Raw genomic sequence first — 18930 nt, 5'->3', positions numbered from 1 at the left:
TCTTGTCTACTTCCCCTACCCAGGAGGATAGCTATATGTTTTTCTTTGGGTTCACCTTCTTATTTAGCTTCTTTAGGATATCAAAATAAAGACTCTGAATACCAGAATCACACAGATATGTCGGTCAAAAGTGATAAAAGTTTTGACATCTTACATTGCAGAATCATCATCAAAGGGTGTCAGGACAGGAACTTAAGGCAGGGAAAGGGAACCTATGCATGCCGAGGCCATGGAGAAATGCTGCTTACTGGCTTTCTTCTTATACCTTGCTCAGCCTACTTTTTATACCATTCAGGACCAGAGGCTGAGTGGTAGCAAAACCCCTCTCATGGGCTTCACTCTCTCACGTCAGTCATCAAATAAGAAAATGTCCCACCATCTTTCACACAGTTCAGTCTTGTGGGGGCATTTGTTCAACTGAGTTTTCCTCTTTGTAAATGGCTCTCGCTTGTATGAACTCGACAAAAGACTAAAACCAACAGACTCCATTTATCTAAAGCGTTATCAGTTAATACAAGAGCAAAAGGATGTGTCTTTGTATGGATAATCCATTATATTGTTCAAAGTAGTTTTAAGCACTTGAATGTGTAACACATGTGTATGCACAGAAATTTTTCATGTAATAATATATTCGATGTACAGCATCTTAGAACCCTGTTGATAATTAGAAAATGGTATAGTATATTTTTATGTGCTCCTTCTGACACACACACACACACACATATATATATATGTATATATATATACACACATCTTTAAATTGTTTTAGGTTAGTGGGAAGATCTCTTTTTAGATATCTACAATTTCAGAGGGGAACATTTTCATGGTTTTAGTAAATATCAATTTTATCTTGATTGTACATATGAAACTATAAGTCTTCAGGTAATATAATAATTGATGACTGCTGTAGCAATTACAGCACTCAGGAGGTAGAGGTAGGAGGATCTCTTTGAGGCTGAAGCCAGTCCAATCTACAAAGTGAGTTCCAGGACTCCAGGACAATCAAAAAAAAAAAAAAAGCCGTATCTCTGAATTTCCAAAAGAGTACAGAGGTGCTTAGTAGATCTCAGTTAACCACTGTTTACTTTGGTCAGTCATTGCTTATCTTGGTCAGCCATTGTATTTTGTTTAATTTTACTGATCCCTTAGAAGCTTTAATGTGAAGATATCTGATTTGTTTGTTACTTCAGGGCCCTCCTGGTCCCCCAGGTCTTCAAGGACCTGTTGGTGCCCCTGGAATTGCTGTAAGTATTCATACCTCTTTGATCCACAATTTAGGGACTTGTAATTCTATGATTAAATTTATGATTTAATTATGTCACTCCTATATCCAGGTAACACTGTGAGGTAATAAGTTTATTCATATGCTAAACACTGAGCCACACATAAGTGATCTAATATATGTAGCCACATTTTTAAAAAATGTGGCATAGTTTAGAGTATAACATCCTTTATTATCTAATAAATTTGAGCATTATATTTTCTACTGGATCACTTTTACTGTGTTTGGTGAGATGATCAAATCAAAATCAACTAAACCACAGAAACAGAAAATGCTTGGGAACCAAACAATGACTTAGTTGGAGCAAACCATGGGATTTGAGTCTCCTTTGCAATTCTTTAGTAGATTATAAATCTGGCTGCCATTTTTATAATCATGTATCATTATGTATTCTTCAATACTGATATGTACCTTGCTGTTCTCAAGGGAGGAGATGGTGAAGCAGGTCCCAGAGGACAACAGGGAATGTTTGGACAGAAAGGGGATGAGGGCGCACGGGGCTTCCCAGGGCCTCCTGGACCCATAGGTCTTCAGGTAAGAAACCTCTGCATGGTTTTCACTGCCTGCTCACTCTCAGTTTCCAGGGGCAGGGAAACAAAACAGTGTCCCTGGTTTCTAAGTGAAATTAAATGCTGTGCACACTTCATGTGGGGATGGTGTGTGTGTGAGTTCACATGTGTGTGCAATTGAATGTACAGGAGTCTGTGTGTGTGTGCATGTGTGTGTGTGTGCGTGTGTGTGTGCGTGCGTGTGTGTGCGCGCGCGCGTGTGTGTGTACCAAAGCTTTACTTCTTTTTCATTAGAATTATTAATTTTGAGCATACATGCAAATATGCATCTGCTTGCTTTTTGTTTCTGACACATCAAGCTATACCTCAATTGCCCTTTTGTTTTTAACATGAAGCACAGACTCGTAGCTCTAGTAGATAAAAGAAGTCACTTGAAATAGTTCTCTAGAAGAATCAGTATTTCAGATGAAGGACAAATATTTCAAAGAATATGAAGTAGCAGACTGACTGCAGCAGCGAGTGTTAAGTAATGGACAAAATAAGCTGGTATATCAAGAAAAATACCTTAAATGATAATTCTATAGTTTATGACATGCATTTGAAGAAAGAAATATTAAATTGTAAAATGCTAAATGATCCAGAACTTTTATTCCAATTTATCATAAAGTTCTCATGAAGAATATTGCATCATTGTATCCAGTTTCTCCTCCCAATTGTTTTTCCCTTTCAAGGTGATATTGTTGGTTCCTGCAAACCTTTGGAGCACCTGTCTATCTTATTCCACTTGCTTGTTATGTACACATCTGTTCCAACGTTGATCAATGATATCTTGATTTTAAGTGACATTCAGATACTATATAATACTTACTTTCCTCACACTAGTTATTTTGCAAAAGAAAAACAATTTAAATCACAATACCTACGATTTTAAGAAGTTATAGGATGTTAGATGAAACTGGGATATATATATATATATATATATATATATATATTTGTGTAATTTTTATATTTACAAATAAAATCACAGAAGTATTGATTTCTAATATTAAATATTTTATTATATAATTTTGCTAGTTACATTTTGATGCAGTATTATAAATTATAATATATATACACCTTTGTAAAAAAGTCAGTGAATAATTACTATGTTTAGTAAAAAGTCATTACTTTCTTGTTTTTTCTGTTTAAATATTAATGTTCTCAGATAATTATAATAAAGTCATGAGTAATGCTTATCTTTTTTCATATGTGAAAAGTAACACATTTTAAAAAATAACAAGTAGAAAATAAAGTCGGGTTGCAGTAAATATGTAACTATTTGAACTTCTGAATTCTCCATTAGTTTAGCTGATTATTCTCAATCATGTAAAATTAACCTTAAATCATAAATCTCATGGTTGAAGGTGTGACTTTATAGTTTATATTTATAGAATCAACAGAATAATCAAAATTTATAGAAAATATCTAGTTCGAAATTACCTTCCATGATGAGGATATGAAGAAACAATTTATATAAAATTTTGAAAAAATGCTTCATTATTTCAAATCAGATATAAGAACTGCTAATATAATTAGAAATTTCAAAATTACATCTATATTGTTTAATTGAATCTTCATGGATGATGAAATGTTAGCAATTTCAGTAAGCATAAATAATGAAATCTTATCTAACATAAATGACTTTATACTTGAAATTTATTATTTATCTGTATATTCATATGGTTGTGAATATATGATATATTCAATATACTTCATTATAATTTTTGAAATGTAGCAATTGTAGATTCTTGACTTAATTTATTTTTTGATTCTCACTTATGTGTCAAATCACCTTAAAATGAAAATATTAAAACAGATCTGCTTCATCCGTGAATCAGGACTAAACTAGGACCTATGAAGACTGAGGAATGGTGGGGTATCATTAGCTTAATTGTTCCATGCAACCAGATGATTTCACTCAGTATGTCTCCATAATCTCTAATAATGAGAATACCCTGCTTTAATTGGTTCAAAATACAGTCAAACATAACATAAAATACTTCTTCTTTTGGCCAACTTTACTGTGCTGGTGGAAGTCACATGCATAAGTTTTTTTTTTAAAAAAGACATTTACAATCATGCTTACAGTGAGTATAAAACAGTGAGTATAAATGAAAAGTATGTTCCAATATTGATGTATGCTTCACCTAGATATGCATAATAGAAATAGAAAAGAGCTAGGTATTTGTAAGATCAAATTTTATCTGTTTATTGATTTATGTATCTTAGCAAAACTCAACCTAAAATATTATTCAAAACTTGGACTTTACTTGTAAATATAGTCAGATTTTATAATATGTAGGAAACAGTTGACTATAAGTGTTTTAATATATGTTTGTTTCTGAAAATTAATTTTAAAATTCTTAATTTGGTATTTACTTATTGGTATATAAATTTATTGAGAGTATTTTTTTCTTGCCTTTGCAGTCAGTGTGTGTATGTTTGAGCACAAATGAGTATTTTTCGTTGTGTGTAGGTTTAGGTTATGGGTAACTTCAGGTTTTGTTCTGCCTTCTACTGTTTGAGACACTTCTTTAATGTTTGCTGATGTGTTGCTGCTGCCTAATAGACCAACAAAGCCATCTCCTGTCTAACCCCTCTCTCTGTAAACTGGGGTTACATATCAGTGCTAGTATGTCTGATATAACTTAGGCTCGGAGGATTCCAATACAAGTCGTCATGTCTGTGCAGAAAGCATTTTACTCTCTTAGCCATTTCTAAATCCTTCAAATGTATCTGTCTTTTAAAGTACATGAACAACATCCTTTTACATTGTATTTTCTCAGGGTTTGCCAGGACCGCCAGGTGAAAAGGGTGAAAATGGAGATGTTGGACCCATGGTAAGTTGTGTTTTTCAGATTCAATGGTATTGTGCATGCCAACACTACTCATAGCTTCATTACAATTCATCAATGTTGACAAAACTATTGTGATGTGCTGTTCTTCTGCTAAATTCTATTTCCTATTCAGATCATCGGTAATAATCAACTGCTGATATTTTTCAAAAATATTGATCTTTTATCTTCATCCACTTCAGAATAATGTCATGTGCTTGCATATAACATTTGGTGGTTTCCATATTTAATGAATCTAAACCATTTGTGTGAACCAATTCCATACTAGTGTCTTGTGAATCTCTTGGTTTGGAATTTTGGTGTGGAACAGGTAAAGAATACATAGCATTCAGATAGGAATTCTATAATTACTCACTATGCAAGGAGCATCAAATTTTATCATCCTGTGAAACAACTTCTGAGTTTAATGAGGAATTTATTATTAGTTTGAGTATTGTAACAAATGTTTTTTTCATTATCAACTAGGACATTTTTACTTTAAGAACTCAACCTAAACTTTCAAATATATGTGATAAAGAATAATTGCTCAAAGTATTTGAAACTTATATATGATGAGGTCCTATATATGATGAAGTTTTAATTGCTTTCCTTCCATCATTTCTGACAATTTTGCTTTACTTCAAAATAGATATTTAATATTTTTATGTCAATAAACATTTTTATACTATATATTGTGATCATATTTGCCCCTCCCCAACCCCTTCCCACCTACCTACTCCATGCCCTGTCTCTTAAAACAAATGACAATAACAAAAAAAAACCCAAGAAACATAAAATCCCAAGAAAATAGAAACCAAAACATACAAGAAAAATATCATTAGGACAAAAGCATGTACAAAAATACCATTGAGTTTGCTTTGTGTTGACCACCTGCACCCGGGCATGGGATCTACTCATATTTTGAAGTTTTACAGTTGGAAGTTACATTTCTTTCTCTTTAAGAGCAACACCCAGATTTATTATATACTTTGAAATTATTCCTATAATCAGCAACTCAACTGGAGGAATAAATAGGATACATGGCTGAGTAGGTCATACTCTGAAGCAGTGAGACAAACATTACAGTTCATTTTTCTAGATCGAGTGCTGCGGTTCCATGAGTTACCGATATATTCTCTTTGAGCATACTATTGGTCAGAATAGGAAAAGCTTCCATTGTGGCAGTGAATTTGACTGAGATTTTAAAAATACTAATGACTAGGGATTCACTACAGTCTATTCTCTTTATTTCATATTTTATCATGTTATTTTACTTATTTCTTTACTTTGAACTATCTTAACTTCAACCTAGAAGTAGGGATGTTGCCAGAAGTGTTTTAAGAAATGTTCTGTGATAATTTTAATGTATATCGAGGACATAGAAACTTTATTGTAGAAATACAACTAAATATTTCCAATTCTATAATGTCAAACCTGAGAATTCATACACCACACCATGCTACACAAATAAAAAACAAATATTCTTTTATTTGACTCCCTAGTTCTAAAACTAGTCCATTGTTGGTTTTCTTTTTGTTATTGTTGTGATTTCAATGTTATAATTACTTTATGCTTGGGTATATTCTTTTATAACGTCACTGCCTATACTGTCAATATTATATACCAACAGTAGACTTCCTGTGCTGTGTTTCTATTCTTTTAGTTTTTTTCTGAAGTGTTAATTTCCTATCAGTTAGTAAAGGGTCATTTGCTGGTGTGATGTGATATTGTCTTCATCCAGCATGTTGGTAACCCTGGTGTTCTTTTCTGCCTGTGATTTCATAGCCTATCTTAGTTATCTTATAAGATAAAAATGTTAACCACATTTGCATGTGATCTTGGCAAACATTGTTTCTTTGCCTTTTTAGGGTCCACCAGGTCCTCCTGGCCCACGAGGCCCCCAAGGTCCCAATGGAGGTGATGTAAGTAATTGAAGTGTATGCTAGTTAATTCTGAAGACTATTCTGTGTCAGTATTACATTCTGGCAGATGGTTTATGATATATAATGGAGATAATTACATCATGATTTATACATAGAAGTGGATGAGAACCCAATGATCATCTACTCATGCCATTTCAATAGAAAGTAAGAAATGGCCTTTCCCCTGAAAAATTTACCACTAATATAAAACACACCCAGATCACACTTAATATATATTTATTGGTGAAAAAATATCATTTGTATTATTATAAATCATATGGCTCAGAATAGTGTACTTATACTGTTGCTGATATATGATAAATGTTCTATAAATGGTTGTTGGATTCTTAAGTTTAAGATTTCTCATTGGCAGTGATGTGAGAGGTTTGTAATTGTCTTTGAATATACTGGCCTAGGTGTGTGCTCTAAACACCTGTTACATATGTATCCACATAAAAGTTTTTACCTAAATGTTTTACCTCCTGCATTTTGAGTCTATAAATCCATCAGAGAAATATGTGCATTTGTGCATTCTTTCTCATTGAGAGAAAACAGTCTCTTCTCGGTTATTTAAGAAGGAAACTCCCCTTAAAAACTGAATCAGTATTCTGATGGGTATTAGAGAATTTGGAAAAGTAATAATGCTTCTCTGCTACCATGACCTTCAAAAGATTTCTAGTCTATGTTATCTGCTTCCGACTTCATGTTTGGCAAATGAAGCCACCTGTTTTCCACATTCTTTTGGATGAGATTTATTTTCTCTCCTACGTGCCTTTAATTTTATCAGATCAGAACTGATAAAAGATATCAGTCGCTGCTCAACTAGAAAAGATATTCAGCTGTCATTAGATTCCCTGAAGGGAATCTCATGCTTAGCAGTGTATAAAGGGTTTGTTTTTCTCATGCAGTAAGTTCTTTTTAAATACAGTCATGACTCTGATTCAATATAAAATCATATTGTAAAACTGTCCTGATTTTTCCCATGGGCATAGACATTGGAATTTTGTTTCAACCAACAAATACATGGCAAAGTTTGGAAAATCTCTTTGCCTTATGCTCCAATCCTGGGGAAGCTAAAACCTGATGTAATATATTAAATTATTCGCTGTTAATAAATGTGGCAACTGAAAAGGTCATTACTTTTTGTTTCACCCCCTCAATTTGCTCAGTATTCCTGTACATAATACTCACTTTGAACACTCTAGTTATATGTGTGTGAACAGAACATTGTATTAGAAGTATAACTCCATTTCTTTTTCTTCTTCTCAGGGACCACAAGGACCCCCAGGCTCTATCGGTTCTGTTGGTGGGGTGGGACAAAAGGTAAGCGCATGCTGGCTAAGAGAGCCAGAAATCAAGAGCTTTGATCATTGCTGGACATATTTTACATATCGCTACCATAAGTTTGGTGCTAAGTGGTCTACATATATTCCCCAATTCAGTATTATTTATTCTAGAACCTACACAGATTGAAATTAAACGCTGATGTTTTGTAGCGACACCTGTGGCAAGGAATGCCGCGCTCAGATTATTTCCTGTTTCGGGGCTGTGTTGGAGTCATCGCGCTCTGCTTCCGTGAAAGGAAAGCTGAGGCTTAGTTAATTGCAGTGATTTGGTGAATGTTTCTTCATTAGAAAGTGACGATGCCAAGCTCCACTTCAGCCTCTGAAAGTCTGACGAGACTACAGTGCCTTTCATTAGTGACACTTGGTACTTAAAAGCAAAGGAAACACTTCTACAACGGATCCGCAGACGAAAGGAGTCTTTCACATCAGAAAACAATTAATCACTGATTTTTGTCACCTTCTCATTGCTACCCCTCAGCCCATCTCTGGCATTTTTCAAAGCTCTTGGCATGTGCCATAACATCTGTGCACAGAACAGCCCCTTTTCCTGGTAAACATTATTTCATCTTAAAAAATCCATTCTTCCTTTTTTTGAAAATGTCAAAATGATTCTTTGATTTTTTTTTATTTATGTATTCAACTTCACATCTTAATAGAATTTTTAAGAAAATTGTCATTGACATTTACTTGAGAAAATGATTCACCAGTTTGGAAGAACCAAAAATTTATTTATACCATAAAATATTATACCGGGAAGGTATGTAAAATGGGATAGCTGTAGTGTTCTTAGTCCAACATTGAAACATGATTCTCTTCTTTGCTTTTAATTCTTTTTGACACATTTTATTTTATAATTAACTTCATTTATGTTCATTAAAATAGTTAACCCTCTAAAAACAGTGGAATTAGACTGATAAACATCATATTGGTGTTTCCTCTTGCTTTTCACCCCAACTCTTGTATTTATAATTAACTTCAGATGTTTCACTATTCAAATATCTCATAATTACTAAATTAGAAACAAATTATATTTTCTAGTTCTTAGTGGATAAAGAATGTAGTTTCTTTGACAATTGCTTTTAAGAAATTTGTTTATAATCTTATGGAGAAAGATATATGTTGAGACAGACAGAGTTATTCGAAGAAAAATTCTCAGTGCGATTAATAGTTCTAGCATAAAAAGCATAAGACAAGACCACCAACCGAGACACCACTGTCTTGAAAAATACTACCGATTGTTCCCCTTTGCCTTCTTTCTTGGAAACATATCTTCTGGGTTCTAAAGACAATTAGATTTATATTTAATAGTTTCAATAGACATTTCAGTGTGCTTCACCTATGTCATGGACACTGTAAACAAAAAAAAATTGTTTTAAGTATTTTCTTTGATTTCATTTTAGTAGTTATGATTTATATCATATGAATTTGTTTCTAGTAGGTATAAAGACCATTTTAATATCCTTAAAGCAAATGAATATTTATGTATTATTTGCAAAGGTTTTGTAGTAGAAGTTTTTGCACTTACATTTTACAGTCTATACACATTTCTTGACTACCATTATTTTCTTCATTTTAGAAAACTTGACATAATCTTTTCAAAATATTGCTTCACTTACTTTTAACAAAGATGGAAAGAGATGAGCAAATATATTGATGATGACTTAAAGATATATAGTTTTTTTCTATTTCCAACTTTGCACAATAATACTACACAGTAATATGACACATAAGAAAATATTTTGTGTTCAATGAGTTTTCAGGGTTTTTAATTAATATCACATATATTCCATGTGATAAATGTTTATTGTGAACATTTTGCCATTTATTTGAATGACAAAGTACTTTGTTTCATTTCATTTATGCGAACAGCATCACCCAAAATTACTGGTATATTATTTAATCATATTAAGATAGTTTAATAAGTACTTTCTTCATATATAATGTAAATGCAATATTTTACTTGTAATAATTGTCCAAAGTACAGTATATTTGCCGCTTATGTTGGGGAAGGCAAAATTTTCAGGCAATCCCATAACTGAGAAATTCCTGGAAAGTACTTGATGCCATCACAGCTATACAACTGCCTTAAGAAATCAAAATGTGGTGTATTTAAGAAGACTGAGAAATTTTGTTTGTACTTACTAAGGAAAATTTCAAGCCAATCTAGAATTACTAGCATGTGCAGGAAGACCTGTGATACCAGTGATTAAACTAAGAACTAGAAGAATCCCATCCGTTTCAGAATCCTGTCACTGATGTTGGAGCTACTATAAGACTGTTGAATGGAACACTGTGTGTGTCTGTGTGTGTGTGCGTGTTCGTATGTGTATGTGTGTGCTGCATCCCTTCACTTGAGTAATCACTGGAATAAGACACTATATTCTGTGCATTTCTCAGAAGGGCACTCTAGCAGTAGACTTTGTAGCTAAATCGCAGGTAAATATTCTTTGTACATAAACCTTACAAATTGGATAGTCTTCATGTTACCTTCATTTAAATATGGATTTATGGCTTCTAAGACATTTTCTCCACTGGTCAGATGATATGGCATATATCTAGTTGGATTAGAATGAGATCATAAAGACAATTAGATTTATAATATTTAAAAAATCTAATATAGGACTTTTGATTAAGTAATTCTTTATTTTACACTAATCTTCCTAAATTCATTCTATAGTATTATCGATATAGCACCAAGTTTTTACTGATGTATTTCAATAGCAAGAGATTTATAGTTTAGTAAAAAAGAGCAACTTGCATTTTAAAATTAATAATCCTGATTATAATATGAATTTTGACTTTGCACGAATGCAAACTGTTAGAAAATGTCTGATTGTTGCTATAGCTTGGTGATAACCTGAGCTCATGTGCTGGATTTCATCTTTACAAAACAAAGCAGGTTTTATTCAATTTCTTCTCTTGAATTATTGTGATTAATCCACGTTCTCCTTCTTATTAGACTTTTGATGTGTTTTAAGCAGTAAAGTAAGGTAGAGGCTGGTCTAAATTAGGATGCCCATCCTAAGGGCATTATTACAGAGAGAAAACACCATTGCTGTGTTCTTACCATTATCTGATGCTTTCTTTGTAGGGTGAACCTGGAGAAGCAGGGAACCCCGGACCCCCTGGTGAAGCCGGCACAGGTGTAAGTTTTGTAGTCTTAAAGTCCCTTATGAGGCTTCATTAGATATTTAGGAATTCTTTTAGAGTGTTTGAACATTGAACTTGAATCCTAACAGTATTCATTTTTACTCTTCCTTTCCAACTTACTTATTGAGCCCATAACTACAGAAACTTATTGTTTAATAACTGACAATCCTCTGCATATTTTGATTAGTATCTAAGATTTAAACGGTCACATTTGCATGAGTTTCGTCTTTTAAACCTAAGGTGTTCATTATGCAACATTGTGTTTAGTGAACTGTCCATAATAGAAACAAAGCAACAATTTCCTTCCCGCATTAACTAAATATTTGTTAATTAAAATGGATTATTCTAAAATAAATTAAACTGATCATAAAACTATTACATTCCCATGACAATCTAGAAATATTTTGAAAATCTAGCAGCAGGGTTCATGACTACTGGCATCTAATTAATTCAGTTTGGATTCTGTTAGAAATTTTGCATTGTAGTATACAGACTATAAAAGCAGAGAATTATACAACCCACAGTATTGAGGTTAAAATCTTGAAACAGTGCGTATAAAGTAATTGCTGCTTTTGGTTGTATTCTTTAGGGTCCCAAAGGAGAGAGAGGAGAGAAAGGAGAAGCTGGGCCTCCTGGTGCTGCAGGTCCTGCTGGTGCTAAGGGGCCACCTGGTGATGATGGTCCCAAGGGGAACCCAGTGAGTTTGTTCTCTTTATGATGAAATTTGTGTTTGATCCTCTCCTAGCTTTTCATAAAAAATATTTGCATGCATTCTTTGCTCTTTTCAATTTTTTTTCCTGTCTGAAGAATATATCTAACCAGCCAATACTATGACTCTAATCTCTTGAAGCACTAAAAAAAATAGCATTATGAAACTTTTGTTTTATTCTATTTATTTATTTTTTTACAATGTCTCTCTAGGGGCCTGTTGGTTTTCCTGGAGATCCTGGTCCACCTGGGGAACCTGGCCCTGCAGTAAGTCTTGTAGAGAAATAAAAAGGATGATTTAGTGTGGGTGTTCCGTCAGTCTACAGTAGCAACTTAAAAAATTATCTTATAAATGAACTTTAAAGACAGAAAGACAAATGAAACAAACAGAAATGACACCGACCACAACATTTATATAACCGGTGATTCTTGCACTCTGTTATGTGACTGCCTGCTTCATTTAAACAATTCTTGAAACTTTTTTGGATTACCCAAGCAAAAGTAGCAGCTATACTTTTATTATAAAGTTCAAGACTGACCTTCCTTCCTTCCTTCCTTCCTTCCTTCCTTCCTTCCTTCCTTCCTTCCTTCCTTCCTTCCTTCCTTCCTTCCTTCCTTCCTTCCTTCCTTCCTTCCTTCCTTCCTTCCTTCCTTCCTCCCTCCCTCCCTCCCTCCCTCCTTCCCTCCCTCCCTTCTTTTCTTTTATTTTCTTTTTTATGGTCTTTCAAGACAGGGTTTCTCTGAGTAGCTTTGATGCCTATCCTAGAACTAGCTCTTGTAGACCAGGCTGTCCTTGCACTCTCAGAGATCCACCTGCCTCTAGCTCCAGAGTGCTGGGATTAAAGACATGTGCCACCACCGCCTGGTTAAGCCTTTATTTCTTAGTTCCATTTATTATGCAAATCCTACTTTGAATTGTATTATGTCTGTTCCTTGTGAACTGAAGCACTAGTCTTATATATCAAGTGAGTCTTCCTCATTTATGATTTCCCAAGTATTTATGGAAAGAGGAAGAGGTGCCATTATCTAAAAAATAAGTATTATAATTTCATTTATCCATCTGATCACAGTTTATTTGAACACTATACCAAAGTAGTCGGTGTAAGTTTTATACCTTTATAATAATAAGATATAATAAGAAATATTTGGGTTAATTTTCACTGTCAATTACAGGGGCAAGATGGTGTTGGAGGTGACAAGGGCGAAGATGGAGATCCAGGGCAACCGGTAGGCAAGAAACCTTACTATTTTTCATCATCTTCTATAGCTCCATGCATTTTAAAAAGTCATTTCAACATGATTACTCTTTTACAATTAAAGTTTATTGTGTATTTTCTGTATGCCCTTCTCAAAGGATGCCATCATCTGTTGATGAGCTTGTCCCACTGTTAATTATTTATTTTTCTTAATTTATCTTGTCTCCTCACATTCAATACATCTCACCAGTAACTTCCCCGCCCTCCACTCATAGTCTTCTCTAGCTCTCCTTTTCCCAAGACAAAACCCCTTTTTTTCCACAGAAAAGAGCAGGCCTTTCAGGGCCACGAACCTAATACAGCAGCACAAGGTAGAATAAGACAGTGCACAGACCGTGAAGCCAAGGCTGGTTGAGGTAACCCAGCAGGAGAAAAAAGATCCCCAAATCGGGCAAAACAGTCAAAGATACCCACACTTCCACTTGTTTATGAAAAGATAATACATTGTAAACACAAATAATGAATATAAAAGTAAGAATATCAGACTGGTAGCTTGTTGTAGTTCACATGCTATTTCAGCCAAGTGGCTAAATGAAACATAGTATAGACAATTTAATATTTTTTGTATAGACACAGAAATGTTTCGGCCACATGGGCTACTTAGGAAAGGAGAAAATATTAAAGGTGTTAAATTAAGTAGTTCTCAAGAATTGTGAGTTTCTTACAAGGTTCTGTTTTTTAGGTATTGGAAATCTAAGGTATACTTATGACGTATATCCTCACATAGTTATTTACACAGTGGAACAAAAATCACTAGTGCTGTGTGAGAAGTTTATAGGTAGTAAATCAAAATGTTAAAAGTTTGTAGTCTATTATCAAACTTATAAATGTATATGTCAAGTGTTTGCTGAATTTATATTGCTGCTTTTTAAATGGTATAAGTTTCCATAGAGAAAATCCAAAGAACTTTCCTCTATCCATGAAGAGTTTGCCAAATAAGTTTACCAGCTCACTATCTAGAAGCTATTCATGTCTCTGAATGGGGGCTGAGGGTTTTAATGTATCAATGAGATGAAAGTCAGTTTCAGTTTATACTGGGAGAAATTATGTTGGTTATGAAAAATACCCAGCCTATTAAATAGTGAATTTTATATTTATATCTAACTATATTTATTTTTAGGGTCCCCCTGGTCCATCTGGTGAGGCTGGCCCACCAGGTCCTCCTGGAAAGAGAGTAAGTTTTTCTCATTCTTCATTTCAATTGTTCCCTGTGCATTTGGATCAGTATTACCCATGCAAGCTCCAGGAAGCATCTGAGGCTGACAAATAATCACTTTCTTCAGAATGTCAAAATCTTCACTTACTCAGAGTACATTTTAACCGTGGTACTGTCACAGTCTGAATAAGTCAAACAACTCCTCTGTTGAGAGTTACCTGCTCCTCCAAACGGATGTTGAGGGCTGTTGAACAGTTCCTGTTCCAGCCTCTGGCATTCTCCACGAGAGTGAAATGCCCAGAGTCGAGTGTACACATCATGAAAGCATGAATCCATGTCAGTAGATTCGCTGCAAGCACCCGTTTATATTATAGACGACCTTATGTTGTCAAATTTTCAGGACTTGGAACCATGATTTTTATTGAAGCAGAGTTTGCATAAAGATGATAGCAGCAAAGAGGCAGCTATGGTCACAATAACTGGTTCTGTGCAGGTGAGATGTCTCAGTGGGTAAAAGTCCTTATCAACAAGCCCGTTGTACTGTGTTCAGTCTCCAGTTCCATGTGACCAAAGGAGATAACTGACCCCTGCAAAGCTGTGTTTTGGTCTGACCGTGTGCATATTCTTTTGTGCACATGAAGACAAACATAATGTAAATAAATACATGTAAATTATTGAAAAAAAAGCAGGATATTGACTATATAGCATCTTAAAAGGGATTTAAATATTTTAGTTTAATTAGAAATAATAATTTAAGGTATTAATGGATAAAGATGCATATTTAGAATATACATTAACAAAACAGGTCTATGATCTTTCCTGTGCTTCTTATATTTGAAGCTTCTGCCTTTGAGATGTATGTAGACTCTGTGTTAGGTTATTGTGAACTATAGTCATCCCACAACAACTGAGGTCAATTAAAAACTAAAATTGTTATCTCTATATCTGTTTTTGTACTTGTTAGCTAGTAATGTTTTATCCTGTTCCCTCCCCATTCTTCTTAGTAAAACTATCCTGTGTTCACTTTAACTGTTATATATAAGTGAAGACAAGAGCCATTTGTCTTCTGGTGTCCATGTCTACCTTATGTCACATGACATAATGCTCTCCAATTCCATTCAATTTCCCACAAATGACAGGATCTCACCTTTCTGTCTGGCTGACTTGTACCCCATTAGATATTATTGTCACATTTTCTGTAGACATTCATCTGTCTGTTGGATTCACTATCTTAGCAGTCATACTGGTGCTGCATGGAGTATAAAAGTGCAGGGAGCATTTGGTAGGTGGATTTGATTCCCTCTGGAAATATAATCAGTAAAGGGAGTACCAGACCGTATTTTAAATCTACTTTTACTCTTTTACATCCATTGACAATGTCACATGGCTTTCATTCTTCACTGTTGTGTGCAATATATTTAGTCATTTTATATTAGAGCTGTCTTTTAAATGTTTAAATACATCTCACTTGACCTTAATGAGTAATTTTATTTGATGTTTGATTTCATTTATTGTTAATTTATAATCCTGAGTTGTGATCATCAGTGATAATATATACTTCAACTGCTTCTTTAGTGTCCTTGTCTGGTTTCATTACAAGGGCAATGTTTGCCTTGTAGAATGAATTAGGCTGTCTCCCTGTTAATCTAGGGATGGTTTTTGGATAATTGTTCTTAGTTCTTTAAATTTTTGGAAAAAAAATCCAGCAAGAATGAATTGCTTGTCTACATAGGCTACTCTCACTGGAGGACATTTTATTCATTATTAAACCTTATTACTTGAATATTTTTCTATCCAAACATCCTATATTTTTACTGCAAGGTACTTAATGCTTTACAGTTCTCGTAGTGAATGTTCTATACTCGTGTCTTTCACCCATATCATCTTCAATGTTTTCTATACAGACTTCTTTTTCTGTCTAATCTATATGTTTATAAACTGTGTGGTTAACATAAAAATTACTTTCTCAAATGACTTATTCTTCAGTGACCCAAAATCACAGATTAATTAAAAATACTACTTATTTCTAGAGTTATCTTACTCTTACTAACATTTTCTCTCATTTAACCTTTGTATCTCAGCACTACAACCTGAACTGATTTTTATAAACTTTCCATTTTGAAATTTTAGATATTTTAAAATAAATTAAATTTCAGTTGTATTATTTCATATCCCTTGGATGAATCATGTTATGAAGTCACTTTGAAAATGGGTTGATTTTTGGTGAATTACTTGAAGATAATCCTTATCAAAATTGCAGTTTATCTGCCTATTTATTCTAAATACCAATTAAAAATATAAAGGATTGTTTTTAAGCTATGATGCTCACTCTGTAAGCACAATAGAAAGACTTTGAATAGATGTATTACATGTTGTATGGTATCTGAGGTGACTGCACTAAGCTTACAATACTACTCATATTCATTTTGATGTAGTGGATCAAACTGAGTGAGCACTATTGAGCACTACGCATGCAGGCCTTCCTCCTTTGGCATGTGAAGTCATTAAATCTAACCTGAGTTCTCCTCAGCTCAAAGTGCTTAATTGCTTTTTACATTAAGTTAAATTAACCAACATACTAAACTGACTTTATCTGATTGACAAGTAATCCACTTTCCTCCATCAATATAAGATCTATTTAATGGTGTGAAAAGCTACTCCATTGTCCAACGCTTTAATAATGAGATACAGCTCACCTTAACATTAAGAATTAAATATTGAGCTCTCTCTCTCTGTCTGTCTCTCTCTCTGTCTCTGTCTCTCTCTGTCTCTGTCTCTGTCTGTCTGTCTGTCTGTCTCTCTCTCTCTCTCTCTCTCTCTGTGTGTGTGTGTGTGTGTGTGTGTGTGTGTGTCTCTCTCTCTCTTTCTCTCAACAGGGTTTGTCTGTAGTTTTGCCTATCCTGAAACTAGCTCTTGTAGACCAGGTTAACCTCGAACTTACAGAGATCTGCTGTCTCTGCCTCCCTAGTGCTGGGATTAATGGCTTGCACCACCAGCACATGGCTGCTTGAACTTGTAAAGTAGAAGAAAGATGGCAAAATGATTCGGGGTGGAGAGGAACCATAGGGCAAAGCCTGCATTAAAATTCCGCAAATTAAATGACTATTATTCAAATATTTCTAGAACTGACTCTTGCTAGAACAATTTCACCAAGGAGATGTAAGTAGTATGTTTAGAGCTCCAACAGCAAATCAAACATTTGATTTTATGGTCATGTAAAGAGTGGCGGGAAGTTTCACACTATGTTATTGTAGTCTGAGATGTCCTATGTGTCAAGAATGAGCAAAGGATCTGAGTATTAAGATCAAAAGTGAAGATCTGTAAACCACAGGGGTAATTTCTTAATTCTCTGTCCCAGAGATAAATAGCCGCTGGAGATGTGTGTTAATGACCAGCATCTTCAGAGACATGACCAATGATTTAACAACCCTTCTACACTATAACTGTAATCATTCTTCAGCAGGCTGATGAGATAGTTCAATACGTTACAAACAACTCTCTTTAACCCACCCAAAATGTACAGTCTTCAGTATGCATCATATAGATTTTATCCAAAGAAACATATCTTTTATCTTTAATTTGCCCGCTTTGGAGGCAAAAGGAAAGTAAACCAATAACTGATTTGCTATAATGTTTTATAATGGAAGTTGAAATTACTAGTAACTGATGTTGCCATTTTTTTCTGCATGAATCTCATAAATGGCTAAGACTAATAGAGTATTGATTAGAACATTGTGTGTGACAATTATACTTAGAAACATCATTCTAATAGTTATTGAACAAGTAGAAAAATTAAGTTATAATATTGTAGCACGTGTACCTTGTGTCATAATTGTAATATCTGATAACAAAAGTATACTTTCTTAAAGCACTTATCAATGACCTATGGAATTTCAGCACACAATTTATCTATATAGTGAGTGTTCAATCCCTAGCCTTCAATTCAAATATTTCTAAAATTGATTGTTACAAGGCCTTCTTTGAAGAAATGTAAACAGAATCTATAGATCCACAAATTAAGCCAAAATATGGTTCCACCAAGGTTCAATTAGGAGGACTATTGAGTTTAAATATTTTCTTAAAGTATATATTATTATAAATATACATGTATAATATTATAATATGAATATTACCCATGTCAGGTACTCTACAAGTACAGTATGTGCACTTCACTGTTGAGGTATTTTTTTCAGCCCAAACTAATGGGTTTTGGGTGGGGGGGGCATACAGTGTGTGGGCTACCCAGTGCAGCCACATTGGAAAGTCTTCAGGTTAGATGATGGATTGTTCAGAACTATGCATATGGGATTATCACCCCCTATGCACCCGTATATACTCAAGTACTTCCTATTACTACTGATGTTGTAATAAAGTTAGGGGAGAGTGGCTTACAAATGGCTCTGAGCAACTAGCCCCTCAAAAAAGGATTAAGTGATTCTTCTTTCTTACTGTTTTCTCTGACGTTAATAGTTGACAGTCCCACTCATGATGGTTTCTTATAAGCAGACATAACCTATCTGATGAGTTAGTGGCTGTTTTTTCTACAGTGCTATATTCTACAACACTGAGTGAAATATATTTCACTTTCTTTCTTCCTTCTTTCCTTCTTTCTTTCCTTCCTTCCTTCATTCCTTCCTTTCCTTCTCCTTTCCTCCCTCCTAACCTCTCTCCCTCTCTTCTTTTCTCCTTCCTTCCTTCCTTCCTTCCTTCCTTCCTTCCTTCCTTCCT

The 18930-nt window shown here is 34.2% G+C and overlaps 1 protein-coding gene across 2 annotated transcripts in view; it reads left to right on the top strand.

The window, feature by feature from the left end:
* The window catches only part of Col11a1 (collagen type XI alpha 1 chain), a 171795-nt gene that overhangs the window by 129671 nt on the left and 23194 nt on the right, over window positions 1-18930 (top strand). For both annotated transcript variants that reach the window (XM_026778271.1, XM_005371661.3), the window contains 10 exons: window positions 1191-1244; window positions 1709-1816; window positions 4617-4670; window positions 6533-6586; window positions 7856-7909; window positions 11024-11077; window positions 11672-11779; window positions 12004-12057; window positions 12964-13017; window positions 14167-14220. In XM_026778271.1, coding sequence (XP_026634072.1) covers window positions 1191-1244; window positions 1709-1816; window positions 4617-4670; window positions 6533-6586; window positions 7856-7909; window positions 11024-11077; window positions 11672-11779; window positions 12004-12057; window positions 12964-13017; window positions 14167-14220 — 648 coding nt within the window. The remainder of the gene's footprint in view (window positions 1-1190; window positions 1245-1708; window positions 1817-4616; window positions 4671-6532; window positions 6587-7855; window positions 7910-11023; window positions 11078-11671; window positions 11780-12003; window positions 12058-12963; window positions 13018-14166; window positions 14221-18930) is intronic.

Source organism: Microtus ochrogaster, unplaced genomic scaffold (assembly GCF_000317375.1).
Source record: "Microtus ochrogaster isolate Prairie Vole_2 unplaced genomic scaffold, MicOch1.0 UNK119, whole genome shotgun sequence".
NCBI classification, from domain to species: Eukaryota; Metazoa; Chordata; class Mammalia; order Rodentia; family Cricetidae; genus Microtus; species Microtus ochrogaster.
Note: the sequence above shows the minus strand (reverse complement) of the source record. Positions and strands in the feature narration are given on the sequence as shown.